The sequence below is a fragment of the Hyalella azteca genome, unplaced genomic scaffold, assembly GCF_000764305.2.
Source record: "Hyalella azteca isolate HAZT.00-mixed unplaced genomic scaffold, Hazt_2.0.2 contig17921, whole genome shotgun sequence".
Taxonomy (NCBI): Eukaryota; Metazoa; Arthropoda; class Malacostraca; order Amphipoda; family Hyalellidae; genus Hyalella; species Hyalella azteca.
Window position 1 is genome coordinate 145,030 of NW_025947685.1, and position 23,658 is coordinate 168,687.

At 37.5% G+C, this 23,658-nt stretch overlaps 1 protein-coding gene across 1 annotated transcript; it reads right to left on the reverse strand.

Annotated features, from left to right (window-relative positions):
- LOC108679834 (phosphomethylethanolamine N-methyltransferase) lies at window positions 1-23,658 on the reverse strand. Its single transcript, XM_018168561.2, has 15 exons — window positions 23,585-23,658; window positions 18,054-18,191; window positions 15,016-15,173; window positions 14,175-14,311; window positions 13,709-13,873; window positions 12,872-12,964; window positions 12,244-12,339; window positions 11,567-11,686; window positions 10,849-10,912; window positions 10,261-10,451; window positions 3,418-3,606; window positions 2,726-2,848; window positions 2,166-2,262; window positions 1,489-1,640; window positions 1-1,212 (listed from the first exon to the last, which is right to left on the reverse strand). The coding sequence occupies exons 1-15, from the start codon at window positions 23,656-23,658 to the stop codon at window positions 1,105-1,107; spliced, it is 1,905 nt and encodes a 634-aa protein (XP_018024050.1). The 3' UTR covers window positions 1-1,104.

Sequence of the window (23,658 nt, forward strand, 5' to 3'; positions counted from 1 at the left end):
CACTGCAATTTGTATTAAAACAAATAACCTACATGATTTTTTAAACATCATTTTTCGTTCGAAGGCATACAATTGATAAATATCATGTGAGACAGAAATATGAAATTTTTCGGCAAAATATATCATTCAGAATCTCTTCACATAGCAACGTATAGCACTTCAAGGCGGAAGCACTTCCTTCTTTGTAGCACTTCAAGGCGGAATGTAGCTAAAAAAAATTGGTCAGCCTAATTCCGATTAACAGGAACATCAAATTATTCAGTAACTGTAAATGTCATCTCTGAACTTCGGTGGCATTCATGATAATGAATATTCTGCAGGAACTATAATGTCATGGGACGCTAAGTTATACTTAATTAATTAAAACCGTAAGACATAAGATGTATTGCAATAGTCACTGGAACGATGCCTTTGGCGCAATAAAGTGTACATTAAGAACAAGTAAAATTATAACCTAATGCTGAACCGAAATTTAGAGACAAACTGGATTTAAAATTGATAATAATGTGTAGTATAATTCAACATTTTTATGAACTATTCTACTCAAACTCAATTACTTTCCTCTAGACCGTCCTACCGCGTCGAGAAATTAACTCTCCTTGGCCATGCCGAACTGCTAAAATATAGACATCGCTCTCCTCTAATAGAATTTAAGAGAGAGGCTCGACAGGTTCAACTCGGGCATGAACCATTGTTCATTTAATTTCTACAAGCTATTACAGAAATGTCGCTGAAATTCGTTCACTTTGACTAATTCCCTTGCTGATGAATTGATAAAATTCGTTGAATCTTAATAGTTAAATCTCGATTGTACAATGGATAGTCAAAGAACAGCTATAGGTCACCCAACAAAAATTATAAAATATTCAACTATATGAACTAAAAGTGTTGCAGCACGCCCCAGATAACTTCTGACCGAGAAGAGGTGAGCTTGCCCTTTGTAGAACGTATATTTTGCTACGCAATTTACTCGCGTTTACTGAGTTTCGCAGCTTACGGAGAGTGTTTTTTAATTCAGAGCTTACGGATGGTTTAATTTACTGAAATTAGCAGATTACGAAGAGTTTCGTTTCCTGAAATTAGCAGCTCATGAAGAGATTGCATTTACTTCCGTGCAAAGAAATACCCCCAGGCCTGATCTCCTGCTGCACAGCGCACTTGCTTCGCCTTCCAGCCCTCCACGATGTCCAGGTAATCCTGCTCGTTGAATTCCTGCAAACGTGGAATTTAAACTATTATCTCCTTATCCTGCAAACTATTATCTCCTAGCTATAAACGACCTTGTAGATAAACAAGAATAATTATTTCCAATTAAAAAAAAACTTTATTTACACTCTGGCCGACAACGAAGAAATAATTACTCGCAACCTATGGTCGAATACTGGCAGATATATCCAAGCACTGCCTAGCAAATAGCTTAGTATTTATTATTTGAATACTATAACCAATTTACGTTATTTTTGTCTTGATAACTGTGTAACAACTCACCAGAATGAAGGTCTTTTTAGTAGGCTCAAACCGAGCCAGTTCTTCGCCCAAGATGGCGATGAATCGCGCAGTTGCATCCTGGGCATCAACGCCCGTGAAGCCTGCGTCCTGCAGGATCTTGCCGTACTCCTTCACGGTGCGCAGATCGTAGCCTGGACCACGGGCAAAAGATCGTATTCGTAGGAACATAAATAATAAACTTATTATAGATAGTCTGGCAGTCAGCTAAGATGGGTGAAGTTCATATTCTAGCAGACCACGGGCAAAGGATCGTATTCGTAGTAACATAAATAATAAACTTACCAGATAGTCTGGCAGTCAGCTAAAATGGGTGAACGAATATTTTTCCTAGCAGCTAAAACAATCATGTTGTGAAAGAAAGGTAATTGAAAGTAAAAGTACTTTCTGTTAGATAGTAAAATCAGTTAGGATTTTAAAATATCTTATTCCTGTTAGCGAAAATGATCATTTTAATATTGATGGACGTACAAATGAATTAGGAGATTGGAGGATCAAATTAATGGTAGCACAAATGATAATGATGTGTTATTAAAGAATTAATTTTTCGTTCAGAATAAAGCAAAATAAAAAATTTTCGAATGTCATAAAATGAAACTCCAAGTTCGCTCCATAAATAAATTAAAAATAACGTTTGAATACTCATCATAAATTCTTGCCTCTTTGTTTGACGTAATCCAGAAACTGCTGACTGTGCGCTTGGTCGCCTCTGCAGTAGTCGGTGATGAGAATCGTTCCTCCAGGCTTCAAAAATTTCTGTTTGACGAATAAATTCAAGTACAATCTTTGCATTTTCATTTCATGCAACGCTTTCTCCCTATAAGCAAAGAAACGTCTGGTTGACTCGGGTATTGAATACTTTATTTCATTTTTTGCCCGACTGAAGGCAGTAAATATTGCAATCGTTCTGAGACCTTAAAAAATACTGAAATATGTTTTAATAATTAAAATACGATAGTTTGCAATCAACGTTATTATAAATAATACTTAATTTTATATACGATATAAAATAACATCAACTAAAGCGAGTAAAGATGTAAAAATATTTTCTAGACAAATAAAATAATGTATACGGTACCGTAGTCGTTAGACGATCGTTCTCATCATTTGAGAGCAATAATTTTAGTTTTAGTCAGTAAATAATACCACACACGTGCTAACACGTTAATTTGCTAGAGTTCATTTCATAGAGGAATTTTTAAAAGGATTTCATACGTACAAACAACGAGGCGAAAAGTTCTTCCTTATTAGGAATGTGAAGGATGGTGTCTCTGGAGTAGATCACGTCGAAACTGTTCGCGGGAAACGAACTCTTCATGATGTCTTCGATTTTGAATTGTACCTGCAAGTTGGTAAATAGTTATGTTTATGGATTTAAATTAGATCATGATTGTATACATTTCATCTCTTATTTTTCTTTAACCGCGAGATGAATTATTAAGAATTTGGTTTTTAATGAAAAGTTCATGGGTAGGTATTATTGACTAGCGGTTCAGTATCAAAATTTATTCGGCATGATAGCCGAGTGGTTAGAGTTCAATTAGACTCACTGCACAAAATTTGGAGTAGCGAGTACCGGGTTCGAGACTCGCAGTAAGCAGTAAAAATTATGCAATGTCGAGAATCGGCAACAGGCCCTTTGTCCCAAAATTCTACGCTGACTCCGTTATATTATTATTTTATTATAAATATAATACCTGTAAACCAATATTTTGCATCATACCGATCATATATGAACATATATATTTACAAGACACAAACGTCGTAAACTGAAACAGTATATGGGCACCGATCCATGATCCTATAGAACAGAGATGTCCGCATGCCTAATACTGAACTAAAAATTCTTCTCATTACAGGTTTTAATGATACATTCTATGACAGAAAACTGCATTATAAACACTTCAAAACCTTCTGTTGAACATCCGGAGATGTTTTGCTGAGTCTTTCATTGGCGATCTGAACCATATGACTGGATAAGTCGACTCCAAGGACTCGGACGCCGTATGTTTCCGCCATGTAAAATGCGGACCCTCCTGTACCGCAGCCAACGTCTAGCACATACTGTCCCGGCTCCAGCTTCAGTCGCTCACAGAACTCCTGTAACGGGCGAGCTTTTTTGTTAAAATTGTATTTTGTGTGGTTGAAAAGCCTTGTCTCTTGTGTGGTTGGAGAGGCCTTGTGTTTTGTGTGGTTGGAGAGGCCTTGTGTTTTGTGTGGTTGGAGAGGCCTTGTGTATTGTATGGTTGGAGAGGCCATGTGTCTTGTATGGTTGGTTGGAGAGGCCTCGTGTCTTGTGTGGTTGGAGAGGTCTTGTGTGGTTGGAGATGCCTTGTGTCTTGTGTGGTTGGAGAGGCCTCGTGTTTTGTATGGTTGGAGAGGCCTTGTGTCTTGTGTGGTTGGAGAGGCCATCAAACAAGAGCGAATTAACTACGAATGAAACTTGTTGATATTTAACTAGATTCTATAATACGAGTTTAGCTGTGGGGAAGCTGAGTTTGTGACTGCTGAAGCGTTCATAAATGATGAACAAGCAATACTTAATTCGTCAGCCCCCCCACAAAACCTAATGCTGATTTAAAATAGCTTCTTATGTTGGTATATTTTTTTTTCAAAACTGCCGAGAAACATTTTCAACGCTGATAATCGTTAATGAGATAAACCGTTCTGTTGGATGGCAACTTTCACCGTCTTGACTGATGCGCTAATGAGAAAAGAAGTACGGTGACAATTTGAACAAATTGAGGAAGTTAGAAGACGAGTTTGCAGATGTAATCAAATAGTTAAACAAAATTTGTTCAATACAAAAAAGTAAAAATAGAAGGACGCGGTTTAGCGATTTAAAACGATGACTCCAGACTCAACATATCTACTGCAAGATATTAGGACTTAAGCCCCTTTCACACAGGGCAGTAGATACTGCGCGCGTCAAAAATGTCGCGGCAGTATTTACAGCGCAATTTTTCACACGAGGCGCTTTTTACTNTCTATGAACAAGGCACGAAAAGGAAAAGAATCGGCGACAGGCCACATCAGGCCTACACTTCAGCGCAGACATCACTATGTTATGTTATTAGCGACATTCTAAAGCATATGTAAAACTCCTGTAAATAGGAAGTCTAAAGCAGAAACAATTCATGAAACAGTGAACAAACTGCATCATAACACGCAGGCATAAAACCTACTAAAAACGACAGTGAATCTACTGATGCAAAACCTAAGACAATCCGGCAGAAAATTACGGTTGTCAGTTTGTCACGCGTAACTGTGCGTTTGTAACTTTACTTTAGGCCATTGCACAAATTGATAAAAAGGCAAATTCCTCCTGTTTCAGGTTGAGCAAACGATGGAAAACATGTACAAATATTTGAGTTGTGGTTTGAAAAAGTATACCCTAAGTTTTACTGAATGACAATAATAACGGTCGGTAAACTATTGACTTCGAACACCATCACCCACAAACACCACCGCCCGCTATAGCAGCCGCATGACTACTGCCGAATGCCGATTGCAGAAGCAGCCGAACTGAGCCAACGCAAGCACAGGCAAGTGAGGCAACACTTCTCCGGTCTCCCTAGTGCTAGTCCCTCTCGGTGCTAGCCTATATTGACTTCGCCGTCCCTAGTACTTATGACAGCTGCTGCCTCCTGGCCTGCGTTTCGGAGATTCCATCACACACATGTGGCTACAGGCATGGTTGGCTACAGGTGTGCCACGTGTTATGTCAGGACGGTATGCACCCATGGACTAATTCAACCATGGTATGCACCTGATCACAATCAGCGTTAATTCGTTCGAAGTCTCAAAATATGCAAGCGATCTATACACATTTTCAGCTCTCAAAAAAGCGTGATTCTTATTGAAACACAGAAAAATGAGGTGTCACATAATATACGTAAAAATTCATCCTTCAGCGACGGCAAGAGCTTCCATTAGTTATCTCTTATCAGAACATTTCGCCCGAGTTCGGGAGTGCCGGCTCATTAAGCTTGATGGTGAACCTGTGTCGAGCGGAGGCGAGTTGTTGCTGGGCTGATTTGCTTGCCTAAACTGGTTTATGGAACACCGAGTGTGGATCACGTGTTCGCATTAAGGCGGCCACGTGGCCTATCACTTGAGCTCAAAATCACGTGATCAATGACGGAGTAAATTTTGTGGCAAACATTACTCGTGCGACTGAAACACCTATGATTTCACCACCCTTCCAATCATCTTGAAATTAAATTATGTGACGAATCGAAGTTAACTATTCTTTTATTGAATGGAATCGTCACTTAAGGTTTACCGTGTGATGGAATATTTCCAAGGAAATCCGATAGCAAACTTATGCCGGCGAGATAGCACATGGTGCCTGATACTCATGAAGAGTTTGGTCACTACACGACATCACATGTAAGCCATCCACTCGACTTTCTACACAGATACTGGATAACCAAATCGATAAACATAGATGCACAGCAAACAGAAGATAACAACACTATCATCGTACGATTAGGTTTGCATCTTTAATAAAAAAAATACGATTAATTTGTACTGTAAGGGTTTCATATGATTCCACGTGGATTTGTATGTTTAAGTTTCTTGGAAAGACTCGATAAAATTTCAGTTGGAATGTACACATTGTTGCAAACATAGTTTATTGTTACCAGAGGTACAACGTTGACGTCCGAGTTGAGTGACCTTGGAGGACTGTACACGTAACGCATGTTGCTCGATAGGTGACCTTGAACTCGGTGCGCCTGTCGTGACCTTGGCCTTGCTCTTCTCGGACAACACAATGAATGCTCACAGAAATGATAATATCTACCGTTTATAATCTGCACCAGCTTCATAAATTTATTGATTTAAGTTCATAGAAGTTTAATTGAAGATAAGAGAAAATTATTTATTAACAATTTACTTGGCTTCATTTCTGCTCAGTTCGACCATTTGAAAACAAAAAATATGTTGCTAAAAAAATTCTCTGGTCTTCAATCAAGCTTTCAAAACTTATGAATTCCTGCCTAACTATACGAATAATGATTTATGCGTATATATTATTCAGGCAAATGCGGATAAGAAACATCTAACAGGTACATGGTCTCCACTGAAAACAAAGGGCTTCGAATAGGATTAGTTGAGTGAGGCAGCATTGATCGGAACCTAACCTGTTGGATGAAATGTCATAGGCTGTCCTGACATATCCAGAACCTCCCGCTGATACCGTAAGTTGCATTTTTTTCGAAAGGCTCGGGTACAAACTACGGTTGAGAACATGGTTTTGTACTTATTTTCAGCATCATTTGCAAGAACTAAAGAACTATATTCGTAGAGAGTTTAATGTAAGCTGCAAACGTGACATGTGTTGATATTAGGCCATCGATATGCATTAAATATTACCTTCATTAGGTAATAACTAATCCAGTACAAGCTGATCAAAAGACATTCGAATACATTAAATTTTATCGACAATGTGAGGTTGATTGTTCATGCTAATGTTCATTCAAAAATGTATTGAATTGTGACTGGAAAATTAATGACAAACTATTAGAGATTCAGTCTGGCATTAATTTTTACCTGTTATAAACGTAATATTTTCGAAGATTAATGGGAGTTATTACTTTGAATGTTAATAATTACATAGGTATTTTTTGTTAATCACTCCAGTTTGAGTCATGCATAATGTTTTTAAGTTTTTAAGAATATTTTTAAATTTTGGCTTGAATTTTTGAACATTTTTCTGATGGCGCAGCATTCATAAAAATGCAAAAATGGAAGTGAAAGGGAAAAAATAAAGCACGAGTTTTGCTGAACACTTATTGTATCGTTATATAATTCTGGTAAACGGCATTGACATTAAACTGTGAAAAAGTGTAACAAATATATAAGAATTGACACATTCTACGCACTATAAGTAAATTTATCTGTACCCGTTACAATTTTACAAGATTCTTCTGGTCACGTTTGGTCTGCAAGAGCATTGATGTGAAAATAGCATAGGCAGCAGGGAGGCACTTCAACTTTAGGTAATTAATTAGTTAGATAATACCTTATAATATTCGGTAGCCTATCAATACCAATGCCATCAATCACCAATTAGAAGGATCGTACGCCGTATCCAGGGTGGACAAGAGAAAGCACCGATCAAACATCCGATCGAACATCAAACATCCGATCAGGAAAGTGCCGTCGAAATATGGATTGAACACTTATACAATTTTTCCCAATTATGCTATGATATGATGTGGATAAAGGTTGCGCAACTAGAGTTTATTGTATAAGTTAAATAATTAAATGAAAATTGAGGGATTAATTGAAGATAGCCAGATTCACGGCGAACATCTAGTACCATGCTGAGACTAGCCGCCCGATGTACATGAGAAGCCATACAGGTGCTCATGACAGTTCTGAGCACAGTTCTGCGCATCGTAGTTCTGAAGAAATTTGTCATCTCCAGGAATCATAGGGAGGTAAGTGTACTTAATTAAGTTGTAGGGAAACCATACGTAATTGATTGCACGCGTAGGAATAAATGAGTAAGACTTATATATGCAATACATTCAAGTATGCGAGAACACTTAGCGTGGCACATCTAGAAGACAAATGCAGCTCAGATCATGAACGACCATCACAGTTATTTAGTGAATTATTATTCCTAAAAACAAGTGCGAAAGCAATCGAGCTTTTCCCTTAAAATGCGTTCACAGCAGAGGAACACATTTGTATCCACAACGCCTATATCTCGGACACATGTTTAGATTATGAACTAAAAATATAATAATCTTGAGAAATTTTTTCTTTTTAATTAAGACTTCTTTCAAGTACGATTATTAAATTGATATCAAAGTAAGAACAAAAGCACTACACTCAAAATAAAAATGACTCCGATACGCATATTTTCAAGGACATTTTATATTCTAGATTATATAGGTACTGTAGTTCGAACATTTACAGTCAAGAATCCAGTTGAAATATAATCTTCTCGTCTAATGTAAGGCACTCCCGCTGACATGAAAGGCCTGGGGCCATACTTTCAAAACTCCCTAAGTGAACGTAAGTACTTACGCTCTATTTTCTTGTCTATGATTGGTGGATTTTGCTTGAAAGGCCGTCAATGATTGGCTGATGAACTTACGATCTCTTAACTTTTTTTTGAATGTATAGGCCCTGTCCGAGACTGTGAAGAATATACGCCGCAAAATAAGACATAATTATTGTTATTTTATGAACAGGCGCTACAAACATTCAAAAAGAATAATGTTACACAGAAGATGCACACGAAATTTTCCATACAAATAACAATGCCCAGTAAGTAGAAATTAACACAAGTAACGTTCACTGTGGAGGTATACATTCAACGTAAACAACTGTCGTGTGCATAACTTATTGACAGACATAACTGACCGTTCTTATTGAGAAACAAATGAGTTGGCCTGACAATAGTACATGTGTTTTGACATTAATTGATCACAGGCGCTAAGCTTTGCGATGAATCTTTGTAAAGTGTTATTTGATAAAAAGTTAATAACTCAGAGAAACACAAACAGTCATTTATATTCATTGGTTGGTCCCATAAATGATCAAGCATCTAAAATAATGTGAACATCATTAGATTAATATATTTACTTGCCTTTACAAAGTAAAATATTCAGCTTAGACATTTCAGCAAGATTTCGCAGCAGTCAGTCGCCTCACATGTAAAAAATACATTTTTCATAATCAGCTACATCTCGATTACATCCTCTTCATCTACACACCAGGATGGACTTAACTAAGATAAAGTGGGCCAAATGCTCATGAAATTTATTTAATTAAATATGTCAAAGCAGTTCTTAAATTAATGCATCGTTCAAAACCTTTTGAATCTCTCATGATATTGCGGGCTATTTCCCTGAATACAGAATTAGCTATTTAAATTTCATATCAAGGCAAAGGGAAGTTGCGTAACAGTCATTTTTGCATAGCGTTGCCATTATGCATTTCTTTTACTCATTGCCTGTGATCGTAGGCATTATTCTGCGTAGTCGTATTCCCATTACTCATAATAAGGGCATTAAAATATCTTGGAATATATACGGAACAATAAACAAGGAAAATTTGTTCCCTATTACGATGACGATACGAGAAAAGAATGCTAAAAAGAAAGAAGCAAATTTAGATAAATTCTATGTTAAAAATGAACGAGTGTGTACTTTCGCACAAGCTTCGGAGTTTCCACTAGCATATTGGCATTTAAATGGTTGCTGTTAGAATCGTAAGTTGTTGCAGGCCTTTGGTGACGTTTTCCACCTGCGAGGGAAATGAAAGACAAGTTAGCCGTTCAGGTATAACTCGACTAGTGAGCGACGTTGCTAGCAATTGTAGAAATAGCTAGCAATAACCTACAATGATAAATTATTCGCTGGAAATGAAACGTTATGCTTTTATGTAATGTTGCAAGTAAATTGCATTGGTCCTGTGAGTTAATTGAACTGAACTGAAGAATTCAAGCTCTGTTTTTCATGCCCATGTATTAATAACCGAATGTTAATTTGTAGAAATGATCAGAACTCTGACAAATATTATACTGAATAATTGAGTAGTAAATTTTTAGCTCAATGATGCGAAGAAACCGTAAATTAATTTGTAGAAATAATCAGAACTCTCACAAAATATTATTTTAAATAATTTTCCAAGTCGTACCGTATTCAAAATTAACGTCCGCACCGTCAGCACCGTCCAACCGTCAGGGCGTGCATCAGTCAGCAATTAACATCAATCACTGGCAATTCTTACCGTCAACTGAAGTTCTTCGATGAACTCTTGGCGGTGAACATGAGGCAAGCCAGCGGTCGCATTGTTGTTCACTTGACATCCCGAAAGTTCCTTCACAATCGCAGGCAGAAATTCAGTGTTCGTGCTTGTCTCAACCCTGGAGAAGCCAGCTTTGGCAGCCATGGCTTTCAGCTCGGCCGCGCTGACCAAATCTGATGGTGGACATGAGGGTGAATATTGGGCATAATAATGTTCCTGGTAAAACAAACGACCGAAAAATGCAGATGATATAAAGCAACAATATTAAATACACTTTTTTACGCAAGAATAGGGAACAAAGTCCCATAAATGATACAATCGTCATGCATCGGTGATGGAAGGATTCCAAGGGAGCAAGGATGTCAGTTTCCGTAATGACCTTTGCCTTGATTTAAATTCCTCCGTCTTTAACGCGACAAAGATTATATCATGGTGACATTCTTCGCCAATAATTTTTTTTTCTTATCCTTTCTGCGATAAGAGATTCGTGGATTTTTAAATAAAATATAATGGATAATAAATCTGGCTTTAATTTTTTTGAAGAAAAAATTTAATACATAGATAACACACCTGCAGTTGCGATGTCGGAAGTGCAGACAGAAATGAACATTTGCCCGCTTTCTTTCAGTAACGTCTGAAAACGAGAAGCAATGAAATTAATATGGATGTCCTAAACGTCCACATTCAAAAGAACTGGTGCATGCATTCCATATCGCTTTCGATGATCGAAAATTACTATTTCCAATTCCATTACTACAAAACTTTTTATAAAAGAAATACGAGAAAGCCTTCAATACCGTTCATTATCATACGGGAAATGAAATTTACCATTAGTTTTGCCAATACTTGAGGGTCATTGACTTAATTCAAAAGACTTTTTTCTAAAGGAAATACGAGAAAGGCATGATTATTGTTCATGATCATAAAACTAATAAAATTTACCTTTAGTTTAGCCAATACTTGAGGGCCATTGACTTAATTCACAAGACTTTTTTCTATAGGAAATACGAGAAAGCCTTCATTATCGTGCATTATCATAAGACAAATAAAATTTACCTTTAGTTTAGCAAATACTTGAGGGCCATTGACTTAATTCTCAAGACTTTTTTCTAAAGGAAATACGAGAAAGGCATGATTACGCATTGTTCATGATTATAAAACAAATAAAATTTACCTTTAGTTTAGCCAGTACATGAGGGCCATTGACTTAATTCACAAGACTTTTTTCTAAAGGAAATACGAGAAAGACATGATTATTGATCACGATCATAAAACTAATAAAATTTACCTTTAGTTTCGCCAGTACATGAGGGCCATTGAGTTGATCGAGAGGCAGGTCGTGAGCGCAGACGATGTCGAACTTGTCACGGCGCTGCCACTCCAGCAACGAACTCAACTCAAAGAAAGTCTGAAATTTGACGATCGTGTGAAAGATACTAAATTAATGTAAATATGTGAAGAACTTTTGAAACAAGAATAATCTCAATAAAAAGTATTATATGACAAATTGCAGTCCTTGTATTAGTGTAAGACATAGTACGGCAACGACCAGTCTAATTATGATCTCCCAAGTGGTTATATTGGACAACTATACATTTGAATCCTCTATTTAGAAAATATTAAGAAATATCGAGAGAATATGATAAATGCAATTGATATTTTTAAAGTAATTTAGTCAAGGGGATAATTTCAATGGAATGCTCGTATGCAGAGATGTAATTTCCCCCGTCGTTAATTCTATGTATACGGATAAATTAACAATCACAAATGCTCTAAGTATCCAAAAGCCTGGTAACAAGAATTACCGTCAGTAGACAAGTTGACTCTGATTTTCTATATTTAGTTGTCTCTTACAACAAAATGAAAATAAAGAATCACATGCTTGAAAATTTGGTTTAATAACAATTGAATGGATAAATCCATACTACATAAATAAGCATACTAAAGCAAAGAAAAATTGCAAACCTTGGTGATGATTTCTTGGCCTTTGGAGCCGAGGTGGAGGAGCGCCAAGTGAAGGTTGACGGCGCTGGAGGTAAGCCCCACCACCCTAGCAGCGCCCTGTGGACACACTAGCTGTTAACTAACAACAATATTTAGAGCCAGACGTGATCAATTTATAACAATCACGTGTTCAGGAACTTACTGGGTTAAAGCATGCAATTCTGAACGTGGTTCAAGCCAACTTTACTGCACGTAGTAATGGCATGAATTTTTAAACGTGGTTCTAGCGAGACATTTTGATCGACGTAATAACAAGCATTTCTGGACGTGTTCTAACAAACATTTCGGCTGCCAGCCCAGGGGCCATTTCAAAACTCGCTAAATGAACGTAAGTACTTACGCTCTATTTTCTTGTCTACAGTTGGTGGATTTTGCTTGAAAGGCCGTCAACAATTGGCGGATGAACTTACGATTTATCAACTTTTTTTGAAAGTATAGGCCCTCTAGGCCTATAATTATTGGCGGATGAACTTGCGATCTCTCAACTTTTTTAGAAAGTATAGGCCCCTAGGCCTATACTTATTGGCTGAAGAACTCACGATCTCATAACTTTTTTTGAAAGTATAGGCCCAGGTTTGTCCCACGTCACCTGGTGGGCCAGCAGCGTCACAAGTCCCCCGGTGCCGCAGTTTGCGTCCAGCACCGTCTTGCCGCGCACGCTGTCTCCTCTCCCCGCCAACAGCTGGTCGTGGCCATATTAATTAGAATACGGCTACCCACGTATACAAATACACGGCATACACAAACATGAATATGCGGTATATACGCATATAAATATACGGTATATACGCACATAAATATGCGGTATACACGCACATATAGGTATATACGGTATATATACGCACATAAATATACGGTATAAACAGACGTACATAAATATACGGTATATACGCAAATGAATATACGGTATCCATATACATAAATATGGTGCCAGATGTGATTTGCAATTTACAAAATTACAATTATTTATTCAACTTACAATGTGCTATCCACAAATATGAATTTGTGCCATACAAAATATATAAATATCTGCAGAACTAAAATTTTTAGGTTTTTTAGGTGAAAATCGGTCACAATCAGTGATTGACTAACGGATTTAAGAACTTTACTATTCATGATAGTACGGCCACCGTCTGTGATTGGCTGACGGGGTTACAAACATATAGTCCATATTTTTATACATACTCACAGTATACTCGAGAGTACTGTATATATATGAGTACTCACATATATATATACTATGAGTACTTATAGTACAGTACACATAGTACAGTACTCATAGTACAGTACCGTACTCATAGTACAGTACACATAGTACAGTACATATAGTACAGTACTCATAGTACAGTACACATAGTACAGCACTCATAATACAGTACTCATATTAAAGTATTTATCACAGCACAGCCTTAAGACTACAGTGCACCTGAGCAGCGGCCTCCCCGCCCCTGCACCCCCAGGCCGCGCCGTGGACGGTCTCCAGCAGCGTCGCGGCGCTCAGACGGCGCTCCAGCTCCGCCACCCCGCCGCCCCCCGACGCGGTACAGGTTTTTTGGACCAAGAAGCACAGCTGGTTCGGGTTGCGGTAGTGCTGCAAATATTGTTCATCGTTATTAATTCCATAAATATTTGAATTAATTAGCCAAAACAATAATTAAAATGGCGCATTAGGCATATAACATTAGGCGCATTAGGCATATATGTGACATTAGGGGCATTTCAGAGACATATAATTTATGTCAGGGTGAGAATATTTCAGATCATGAATTTGCATCCACACGCATTTCATCAGTACGAAAATTTTCAACATTAACTAGGAATTTTACAAGTTTTTCAAGAAATATATCAGAAATATGGCTAAACGAATAACTAAATCTAAATAAGAAGCTAACGTTGATGTAGGCTTGTATGCTCTTAGCCTTGACGAGACGGTAGACGTCGTCCTGAGGGGTACAGCAGCGGCTGAGACTCGTCGCGTACTGAAGCGGCGAGCGGTAGAACGTTGGGTTCTCTGCACGCTTCACGTTGCCTGCGTCAGCATTATTTTATTGAATTTAGTTTATGCGTTATTGCAGCAGAATAATCGTCCCTTAATTATACATTATTTTATTGAATTTAGTTTATGCATTAATGCAGCAGAATAATCGTCCCTTAATTATTATTGTCCGTTTTTATTGCCTTAAACGAATAAAGTAGACGTGGGGTTCTCAGCACGCTCCATGTTGCCTACGCCAGCATTGTTTTATTGAATTTATTTTAAATCATGAATCTAGCATAATATAATTCTCTTTGCATTACTTAAAACGAACAAAGCGATTAGGTATGGACTTCTCATCGTTTTGTTAGTGTAATTAAAAAAAAGAATAATACAATACATTGTTAGTCTGGTTTTAGCACATTACGCGAAAGAATATAAATATTTATATAGCTTGATAAGATAAAAAAGTTGAATTTATACCAAAATTACCAAGCAAAAATGTATCCCAACGTCTGAATATTTTTGAATAAAGAAATATGCAAACAATTAAAAGGACTCCGCTAGTAGATTTTACCCTGAAAACAATTCAATACATACAGATTAAATTAATCGAAGTAAACGGAAAACATGACATTTTGAGAATATAATAGAATGAAACTAAATATTTAGCATACAAATTGGGCATCTAATCAATACATAATACTATGATATAACAATGTCAACTTCACGTAATTGATGCATTTGGAGAACTGAACCTGACTGATGGAAGCACGACTCCCTAATGAAGAGATGCCCCTGGGGCGTGAGCCAGGATAGCACCCGCTGCAGCAGAGCGTCCACTTCGGCGTCTGTGAGGTACATCAGCAGCCAGTTGCTGAACACCATGTCGAACGATCCTTCCGCGAACTCCAGCCTGCCGTGTCGTGTAAGTATTATTTATTGAACTTATTGACAATACCGGTGCAACAAAAGCCAATACCGGTGCAACAAAAGATTACGTTGCTTATTCGGAAAGCCAGTAGTGTTATGTAAGTATTATGTATTGAACTTGTTAAAAATACCGATGCAACAAAAGATACGTTGCTTATTCGGCAACCAGCCGTGTCATGTAAGTATTACGTATTGAACTTATTGAAAATACGGATGCAACAAAAGATACGTTGCTTATTCGGCTAGCCTGTGTTGTGCACGTATTAAGTAAGAAACTTACTAAAATCGCCTAAGCATTCTAGGGTTATGATGGCTGATGTATGGTTAGGGTTATGGCTGATGACATGTTGAGAATTAGAAGCGAGCTACAGCAGGTATTGTTACGTAAGTGTAAGATTTCATCCTTATTGAAGACACCTGTGTATAACAAAATGGTTGAAAAATCAAACATGCTTCGTCCTGTAAGTCAAGTTACCGCCCTGCTGATAATTTGATACAATTGTGACATTGAGCGTTCAAGTGCTTGTTTCAAATTTTGACAAATTTCACGGTAGTAATAAGGATATGTTTCTCATCATATATCAGAGTTCGATGCTCGATTTAAAACAACAAACAATTCCATAAAAAAACGCTGAATTCAATCCATTTTTTTCTGTTGAATATAATCGCTTTTATGGTCGACCTTTCTCTCGTCCGCAGACAATCTTGTTAACTTCAGAACTTTAAACTTAAGTTGTTAAAACGAGTGAATATTTTCTTCAGTGATTTTATTTTTTCTCGTGAGTTTGAATTTTCTATTACCGTATTATATCACACACCCCAAAAATATTTTTTAGTTTGACATGGTAAACAAAACATTATAGAGGATCCGTAGTACAACGTTCATCAGATCGTGTTACACGTTATGCTAAAATTATATTAATAATAAGAAAGTCGCTAGAATTGCCTAGCCAATAGTTCATGTTCCATATTATGTTTAGATGATATGGAAAAAAGAATGTCTACAGAATTAGCTTTCGCGCAGGTTATACAAGAAGCCAGGGAGGCCATAGAAGTCAGCTAATCCTTGTAGACGTGATTGCCCAGCGAACTCAACGAAGGCTTGAGTCGGCTGAAGCAGTACAATAATAGTAATTTTGTAATGGTATATGCATTCTAATTTCAGACAAAAAAATTACTATAAATAATCAATGAAGATGCAACACATAAATAATAACATACGAAAACCGTTGCTCATGCACGACTGAACTTTCTAAATCTGTCAAGTATCAGTGATTTAATCTAGCCAGTGATATCGAACGATTTTCATTGCAATTTAAATAGAAAAATGGAAAGAATCGAAAAAATATATGTTATACTGAACGCTGGGTGACCTCACACTAGCTTTTACCGTGACGGTCACTAAGACGTACGTGAATTTATATCGTACCGAAATCTCGGAATTGCCGATTCGATGGAATCGGCAGCCAGTTTGCCGAATCTGCAGAATCAGCATTTATGTATCTACTATAGGAATCTAGGGTTAGGTCAGTCAGCCAAGTTTTTTTCTACATTTAAATATAAAGGAACTTGACCAAACTTGACCTAACCTTTTCTATTTCTAACTGTCGATTTATCTTCTAACTCTTACTCTAACGTCCAATTTTCTGAATCAGCAACGAAATAATTCTACAGATTCTGCAAACTAGCTGCCGCTTCCATAGAATCAGCAATTCGACAATTTCTACACGACATATATGTTGAGAGCCAGAACTCTATATATTAGAATTATAAATCTATACATTATAGCCAGAACACAATGGCTAGGGCTACTACGAAGATTGTATATCGGCAGCCGCGAGTAAACTGATAGAAACAACCCTATACCTGAAACACGGACATGCGAGGTACATTCCAATTAAGGGAGTCCAACGCTCGATAGTACCAAGTGCACACACTTCACCAATGTTTAGTGTTATCAAATAAATAAATATACTAAAATGATCCGCAACGTAAAGTGCTAAAACTTCGGTCAATGTTTAATATTGTCAAATGCATTTACTTTGTCAAATGTTTAGCATTATTATATGCATTCATTTGTCCTATGTTTGGTTTTGCCAAAGGCATTAAATTTGTCCAATGTTCCGTATTGTCAAGTGCACATACTTTGTCCAATTTTCAGGATTGTTAAGTAAGCACTTTTGCTAAAAGTTCAGGAAGTGCACAAATCTTGTCCAATCTCCATTTCACAAATTTTTTGAGAATTTATCCACAAACGTGAAGGATTTTACTAGAAAATAAATCTAGAAAGAAAATAATTGAGGTTTCATGTATGAAACACAGTTTTACTACGTAGTTCAGATGTTTAGCGCCGTGATAACTAGAATATTTTCACAAGCATAATAACGGGAATTAGCTCATCTGTTCAAACTAGAATATTATTCCGTTGATGTTAGGGCTAAACTACCGATGGCCTTCAAGATCAACTATCATAGTTCATAGGGTACAATTGGTTCCGGCATTTTCTTGTTCTAATGACTAGGCCCTATAACCGGTCGTTACTGCAGTTTTGCTTAGCTGTTTAGACTCAGCATCGAGATCACATCATAAGTATTTATTGCTAATGCCAAGATATTCAGCATTACGAGGACAGTAAGAAATCTATCTATGAAGCAACAGTAAATGTTAATACGGCTAGTTGCCAGGCATGAATAAATTTTTTCCTCGACAATCCAGTAACTGACATTTATCCGCATACACGGAATTTAAAGTCAGCCCACAGTAAATGAATAATCGCTTTACGGATAATACAGTTTTCTGTGTTCACATTGCGTTACAATTCATCTGAAATAGGACCATGCATTTAGTTAATCCAAACACTTACGCAGTGACGTCGGCGCACAGAAAGGAAATGTTGCTGTTGTGGCCATTCCTCTTCCTGTTTTCTTCTACGTAAGACTCCATGAAGTCGACAGCGGTGAGCTCGCGCACTCCGTTCTTGCTGAGTAGCGTCGTGTAGCGTCTGAACAAAAACCATTGTTACCTGAAGAATTAACTTAAAACCAACCAACAACAATGTTCAGTATCTACTCTATTTAGAATTGTTAAATAAAGTACTCATGCCCGGTAAACCATGTACAAAAAACAGGGCGATTTACGGAAACTTCCTGATTTAAAAGCTCGATAAAAAAAGATTTAATAAAGATATCATTACAACATAATGTTTACTGAAAAAGATATAACCTGGATTTTTGTATCACTCATGTTTAATGATGACATCGGACAAATGACGGCCCTCATTGTCAAAGCATTCAGTTAGTCGATTTTTGAAGTTCCGTTCAACTCGCTGAAGCATATTGAAGGGTATGTTGGCGATAGCTTGGGGTAGGTATGTTCTTCAAATGAGGTTGGGTCCTCGGACAGTCATTATAAACAATTGATTTAAGATAACCCAATGAAAAGAAATTACACGGAACAAAATCGTGAGATCGGGCCGGCCAAAGAAGGTCACCTCTTAAGGAGATGAGGCGATCTGCAAAATGTTGTCTCAGAAGGTGTGGAGAACGCACTAACGCCTCTTTAACTCTCTCTCCGTTTTCGGGTGTTGTTGCAGTCCGCTGACTTTTAGACCCTCTTGCATTTACACTTCCACTTGCCCTAAATGTGTTCACCTACGTAACAATCGATTTCCGATCAGGACCCGGACCTGAAGGACGAATACGGAATAAAGTACGGAATGCTAGTTGAGTACGGTAGCGATAATGTATAGGGCATTTGAGGAGTACGTCTCAATAGCAAACGCACGCTGCTCACTTATCCAATGCATAGTGGCAACTGACTAGGCGGGACACAAAACTTCCTTACCTTTGATATGAAATGCTCCCCGCCGTTTTCCTACAATATCTGGCTGCTTGGCGCAAAATACAAAAATGAAGTTTCCGTGAATCACCCTGTATGTTCAGTGTCATGGATGATGAATGATTGATCAAATGTTTTCAGTCGGTACGGAGTGTTATATGTTAACGATGCCGATTCTAAAACCAGGCATCCATCAAAAGGTCGCCTTTAAATAAATTAAATACGATCAGGATATGAAAATTTATTCCAAGTGGAGGAATGACAGTGCATTGCAAAAGTGGAGTGAAAGAATTGGATCAAAAATTTAAATTTTATTTTTAAATTATCATTCAAACATACTATGTTTGAATCGAAAAAATATATCACTTAGATTCACCCGATATCGGCACCCAGCTTGAGTACCCACAACTCACCCGATAAGAGTCGTAATAACTGAAAGAAGCTTTGATTAATTATAATTCAATATTCAAGGTTCAAATTGCCTGTATAAAACAGCTAAGCTCTTACGTCTGATCAGCCCAACGACCAATGAATAAATCAAATGGAAAAAGATTCTTTCTTCGGAAAAAAACAATGTTATGCGGCAACAAAATTAATCTATTTAAGATAAAACTATCCTGGCATTAACAGGAATGAGCGAAGGACGAGAACGATTTATTTCTTAATGTCGAGTCCTACCAGCCAGCGCAGAGTATGAGAACATTATACACCGAATTTAATCACCTGCCAGTACTGCTTCATTTAATCACCTGCCAGTACTGCTTCATTTTAATCACCTGCCAGTACTGCTTCATTTTATCACCTGCCAGTACTGCTTCATTTAATCATCTGCCAGTACTGCTTCATTTAATCATCTGCCAGTACTGCTCCATTTAATTACCTGCCATTACTGATTCATTTAATCACCTGCAAGTACTGCTTCATTTAATCACCTGCCAGTACTGCTTCATTTAATCACCTGCCAGTACTGCTTCATTTAATCACCTGCCAGTACTGCTTCATTTAATCACCTGCCAGTACTGCTGCATTTAATCACCTGCCAGTACTGCTTCATTTAATCACCTGCCAGTACTGCTTCATTTAATCACCTGCCAGTACTGCTTCATTTTGTTTCGCGTCCTCGGGCTGCTGTTGCCGCTGGTAGGCGCGGAGATGACGTCATTTGAGTTTTTTGGAGGACCCATCGTATAAACTTTATAGAAAAATAACTTCTATTTGTATTATTATTTTTAAACTGAATTTATAGTATTTTACGAATTTAACACAACACAATCAATGCACGTAAGGCATGACTTTTTTCGTGTAAAAACAGTAGAGTACCTACGGTATACTGCGGTAAATCACAACGATCAAGATTTAATTGCGTGCAATTATGAAGATAAATGTAGTTTTCAAATATCCTATAACAAAAATTAATTCTTTTTTAATAGGCAACGACATTTTAATTTTTGGCGACTAATTACATGAAATAGATACATACAAAGAGCTGCAATGTTAATTCTGATTCTTCTAAAGGCGATTGCAAGTTTGCAACTAAAAAGGAACTGTCTATATTGGTATGTGTTCGTCTGTGAACGCTGTACGGTATTACATTGAGTGCACTTGGATATTAAATGGATAATACTCCCCGCTTTATGGCAACATCTTCGGAAAATTTTAGGTGGCTTGTTGAAGTGAAGTATTATACTTGACGTTTATGCGGCTTGGTTCTACCAAAATGAGAAGGGCTTCTTTTTCATGTAAAAACAAAATGGGTAAACTCGAATTTGTTGTCAACTAGCGATTTTTTGACACGTTTGACACACACGTGGACTTGACAAGTTGACTACCTATTGCCGATCCTCAGATGGAGTTAGGTTTTGGATCTAAAAAAAAAAGAATAACCTGCACCCCTGAATTGTCCCTAACTGGCCACGGAAGGCCTCTATAACCTTTTGCGAGAAGCCATTGGCATAATAAATAGTAGTAATTTTAACATTTGAAAGTTATACCGGCCGCCAATACTTCATCCGAGTACAAGCGTATTAATGAGAAAATAATCAGACCCCCGACCACGCTGCTCAAACATGTCATGAGCTTGCAAGTCGGCGATTGCCGATTGCCGGTGCTCGTGATACTTAGTTTCAATGTTGCTAAGCTAAACATTCACAAGTGAATGAAGCGAGTTAGTCCTTTGAATCAGGGAATAGATAATAAAGGTCAGCTGGTAGAGTAAGGCAGAAATCGTATAACGATCAACAAAATAGTTGGTGAAATCCAATCAGGGCAGATGAGTAAGTACATAAATCAGCGTCAGCGGCAATATCCTTTTAGAACTCAGTAGTGTCTAGTAAGGCTGGATGAATATCTAATATTCTCTGAGTAAGATTTTTATGAATAATCCACAGAAACGACAGCGTATTTCCTTTCAAGCTAGCACACTTGTAAAATTCATAACGGTATACATTTATACTATTTTAATATGACGCAAAACAATATCGACGAGAGTTGTTATGGCTGCACAACCGACGACACACTCCCGCTACAACCGCTGGACCCCAACTGCTGCTGGTGGAGTCGACTCAGTCGAGTGGTGGTGCCACGTCTCAGTGTTTTATACCAAATCATCCTCTCATATGAACGGCTGGCTGATGAAAATCGTATGACCAAGTCAGAGCTCCGACTGATATCATGACTTTATCTGCGCTTTGATGAAAATCCTATGAATACGGCACGAACAATTAAGGAGGCTCATCGATTTGATAGGCAACTTATACCTAGATCGTCTGGCCATATGTGAATTGTAAATGCAGGTGCTGTCGAAGATGAATTATCGATATTACACATTCACTTCTCTAATAATACAGAAGGACTACGGCAAGTGCATGAATACATTTTTATTTTACCCATGGTTACAATTGAGCGTCATTTATTCTTGTTAGTTTTACATATTTCAAAATCAGTGTTTACCTTCTATACATTACTTTTTTTAAACATATACTGTATATAAATATGAAACACGAGTGGTTAATGACCAGAGAAATCATTGATTTAAATCAATGACTTCTCTGGTCATTAACCACTCGTGTTTAAATAAGCTTATCCTGCTATCTTATGGTAATAAATATGAAAGTAGAGTAATAAAATCAGTGTTTACCTTCTATACATTACTATTTTTAAACATATATATATAAATATGAAAGTAGAGTAATATTTTGATTCTAGCACTCTATGGGTTATTGATGTGTAGAACATTTCTAACGCGTTCAACAATGAGAACTCTCAGTCGCTCTTGAACGTACGTGTATGGAAAGACTAATAGCTCCGTTTTCACCTCGCCAGAACTTGCACCACTCACACTGCTCAACCCATGCTTCTGTTCTGAAGGGGTGGATACATGATTTATTTACTATTTTTAAGGAGTTTTGAAAAATATCACAATAATGAGAATTTTCACTGCCATGAAAAATGTCATCATAATAGCCGGTTGTCAGTAAATGAAAATTAGATTTAGATGTGTTAGGAGCATGAAAGTTCGAGTTTAAAACAAAAATATAAAAAAGCATATGTGATCGCATACCTCATTCGGCACCCACACTTGATCTGTGTTTTTAAAGACGAGATGGATTTCCTAAAGCTCTTTTTCCTTTATCTATTTGAGAGAAAAGTGAAAAAAACGCATATTGTATCGATGTTTTAGGATGCCGAGAGACTTTATGGTAGTATTGTCGCCATGTTTATCAGTCGTGAAAGGTCACGGCCGAAAGCTCGAGCAGCTTACCTCTATAGTCGAGATAAGCAGGTTCAGTTCAGGCGGCGTGACGGCCACGTGGCTGCAACATGACAGTAAATGTCTGCGAAATTCCTTTACGTGTGCAGTTGCATAGACGGCCTGAAATATCCGGATGTATGTAAGGCTTTGTGTTGCTCCTGACAATCGATGAAGAGGTTCGGTCGATGCCTAATATCGCCGACGGACTGAAAAATTCAGCCATACATGTCCATGACACATAGAACTGGACTGGGCAAACTTAGACTGGAGGCAATTGCAGTTTGTAATCATATTTTGCAAGAGTTTTCTTTACATAATCAAGAATATTCGTCGAAAATGCATTCGATATAGTGTACTGAAGTTACCTTTTACTTGATAGTGTTGTACCTGCAAATTAGAAGTGCCTGCATAATAAGGGCAGCAAATCGATGAGAATGAGCCATAACTTCCAACGTTTATTAGATAGATTAAACTACTGCACTGTCAGCGCGTGTTTAGTATGAGTGTTTACTGCACATGCATCAAGTGAGTTATATTGCCATGGCATCTATAGCAAACAATTGCATTCTAAATACAATTATTTCATAAATTGCCTTTATTTTCTATGAATTATCAACCATTGTTCATATTATTACAAAAGGCACAATAGGCCAGCATTACAAATTTGAATTTATATGTGCAAACGAACCATTGAACTCTTTGGGAGGAACTACGCATACTAGGTTAGCATTAAATACACCTTTGTGACATAAGCACATTCTTAATTCTACACCCCAGTAACCAATGTTAAGCCAAATAGAACTAGCCTGAACTTGTGCCTTTTAGTCCTACGTAGCTCGACTGAGACGTCTGGGGCAGCCGGCATCTCGAACAGACACAT

Coding starts and splice junctions, on each gene's coding strand:
- LOC108679834 (XM_018168561.2), bottom strand. CDS start 23,658: ATGTGTCTGTTCGAGATGCCGGCTGCCCCAGACGTCTCAGTCGAGCTA. Junction 2,849..3,417: donor CTCCGGATGTTCAACAGAAG/GTTTTGAAGTGT, acceptor ACCAACTTGCAG/GTACAATTCAAAATCGAAGA. Junction 2,263..2,725: donor AACTTTTCGCCTCGTTGTTT/GTACGTATGAAA, acceptor TTCGTCAAACAG/AAATTTTTGAAGCCTGGAGG.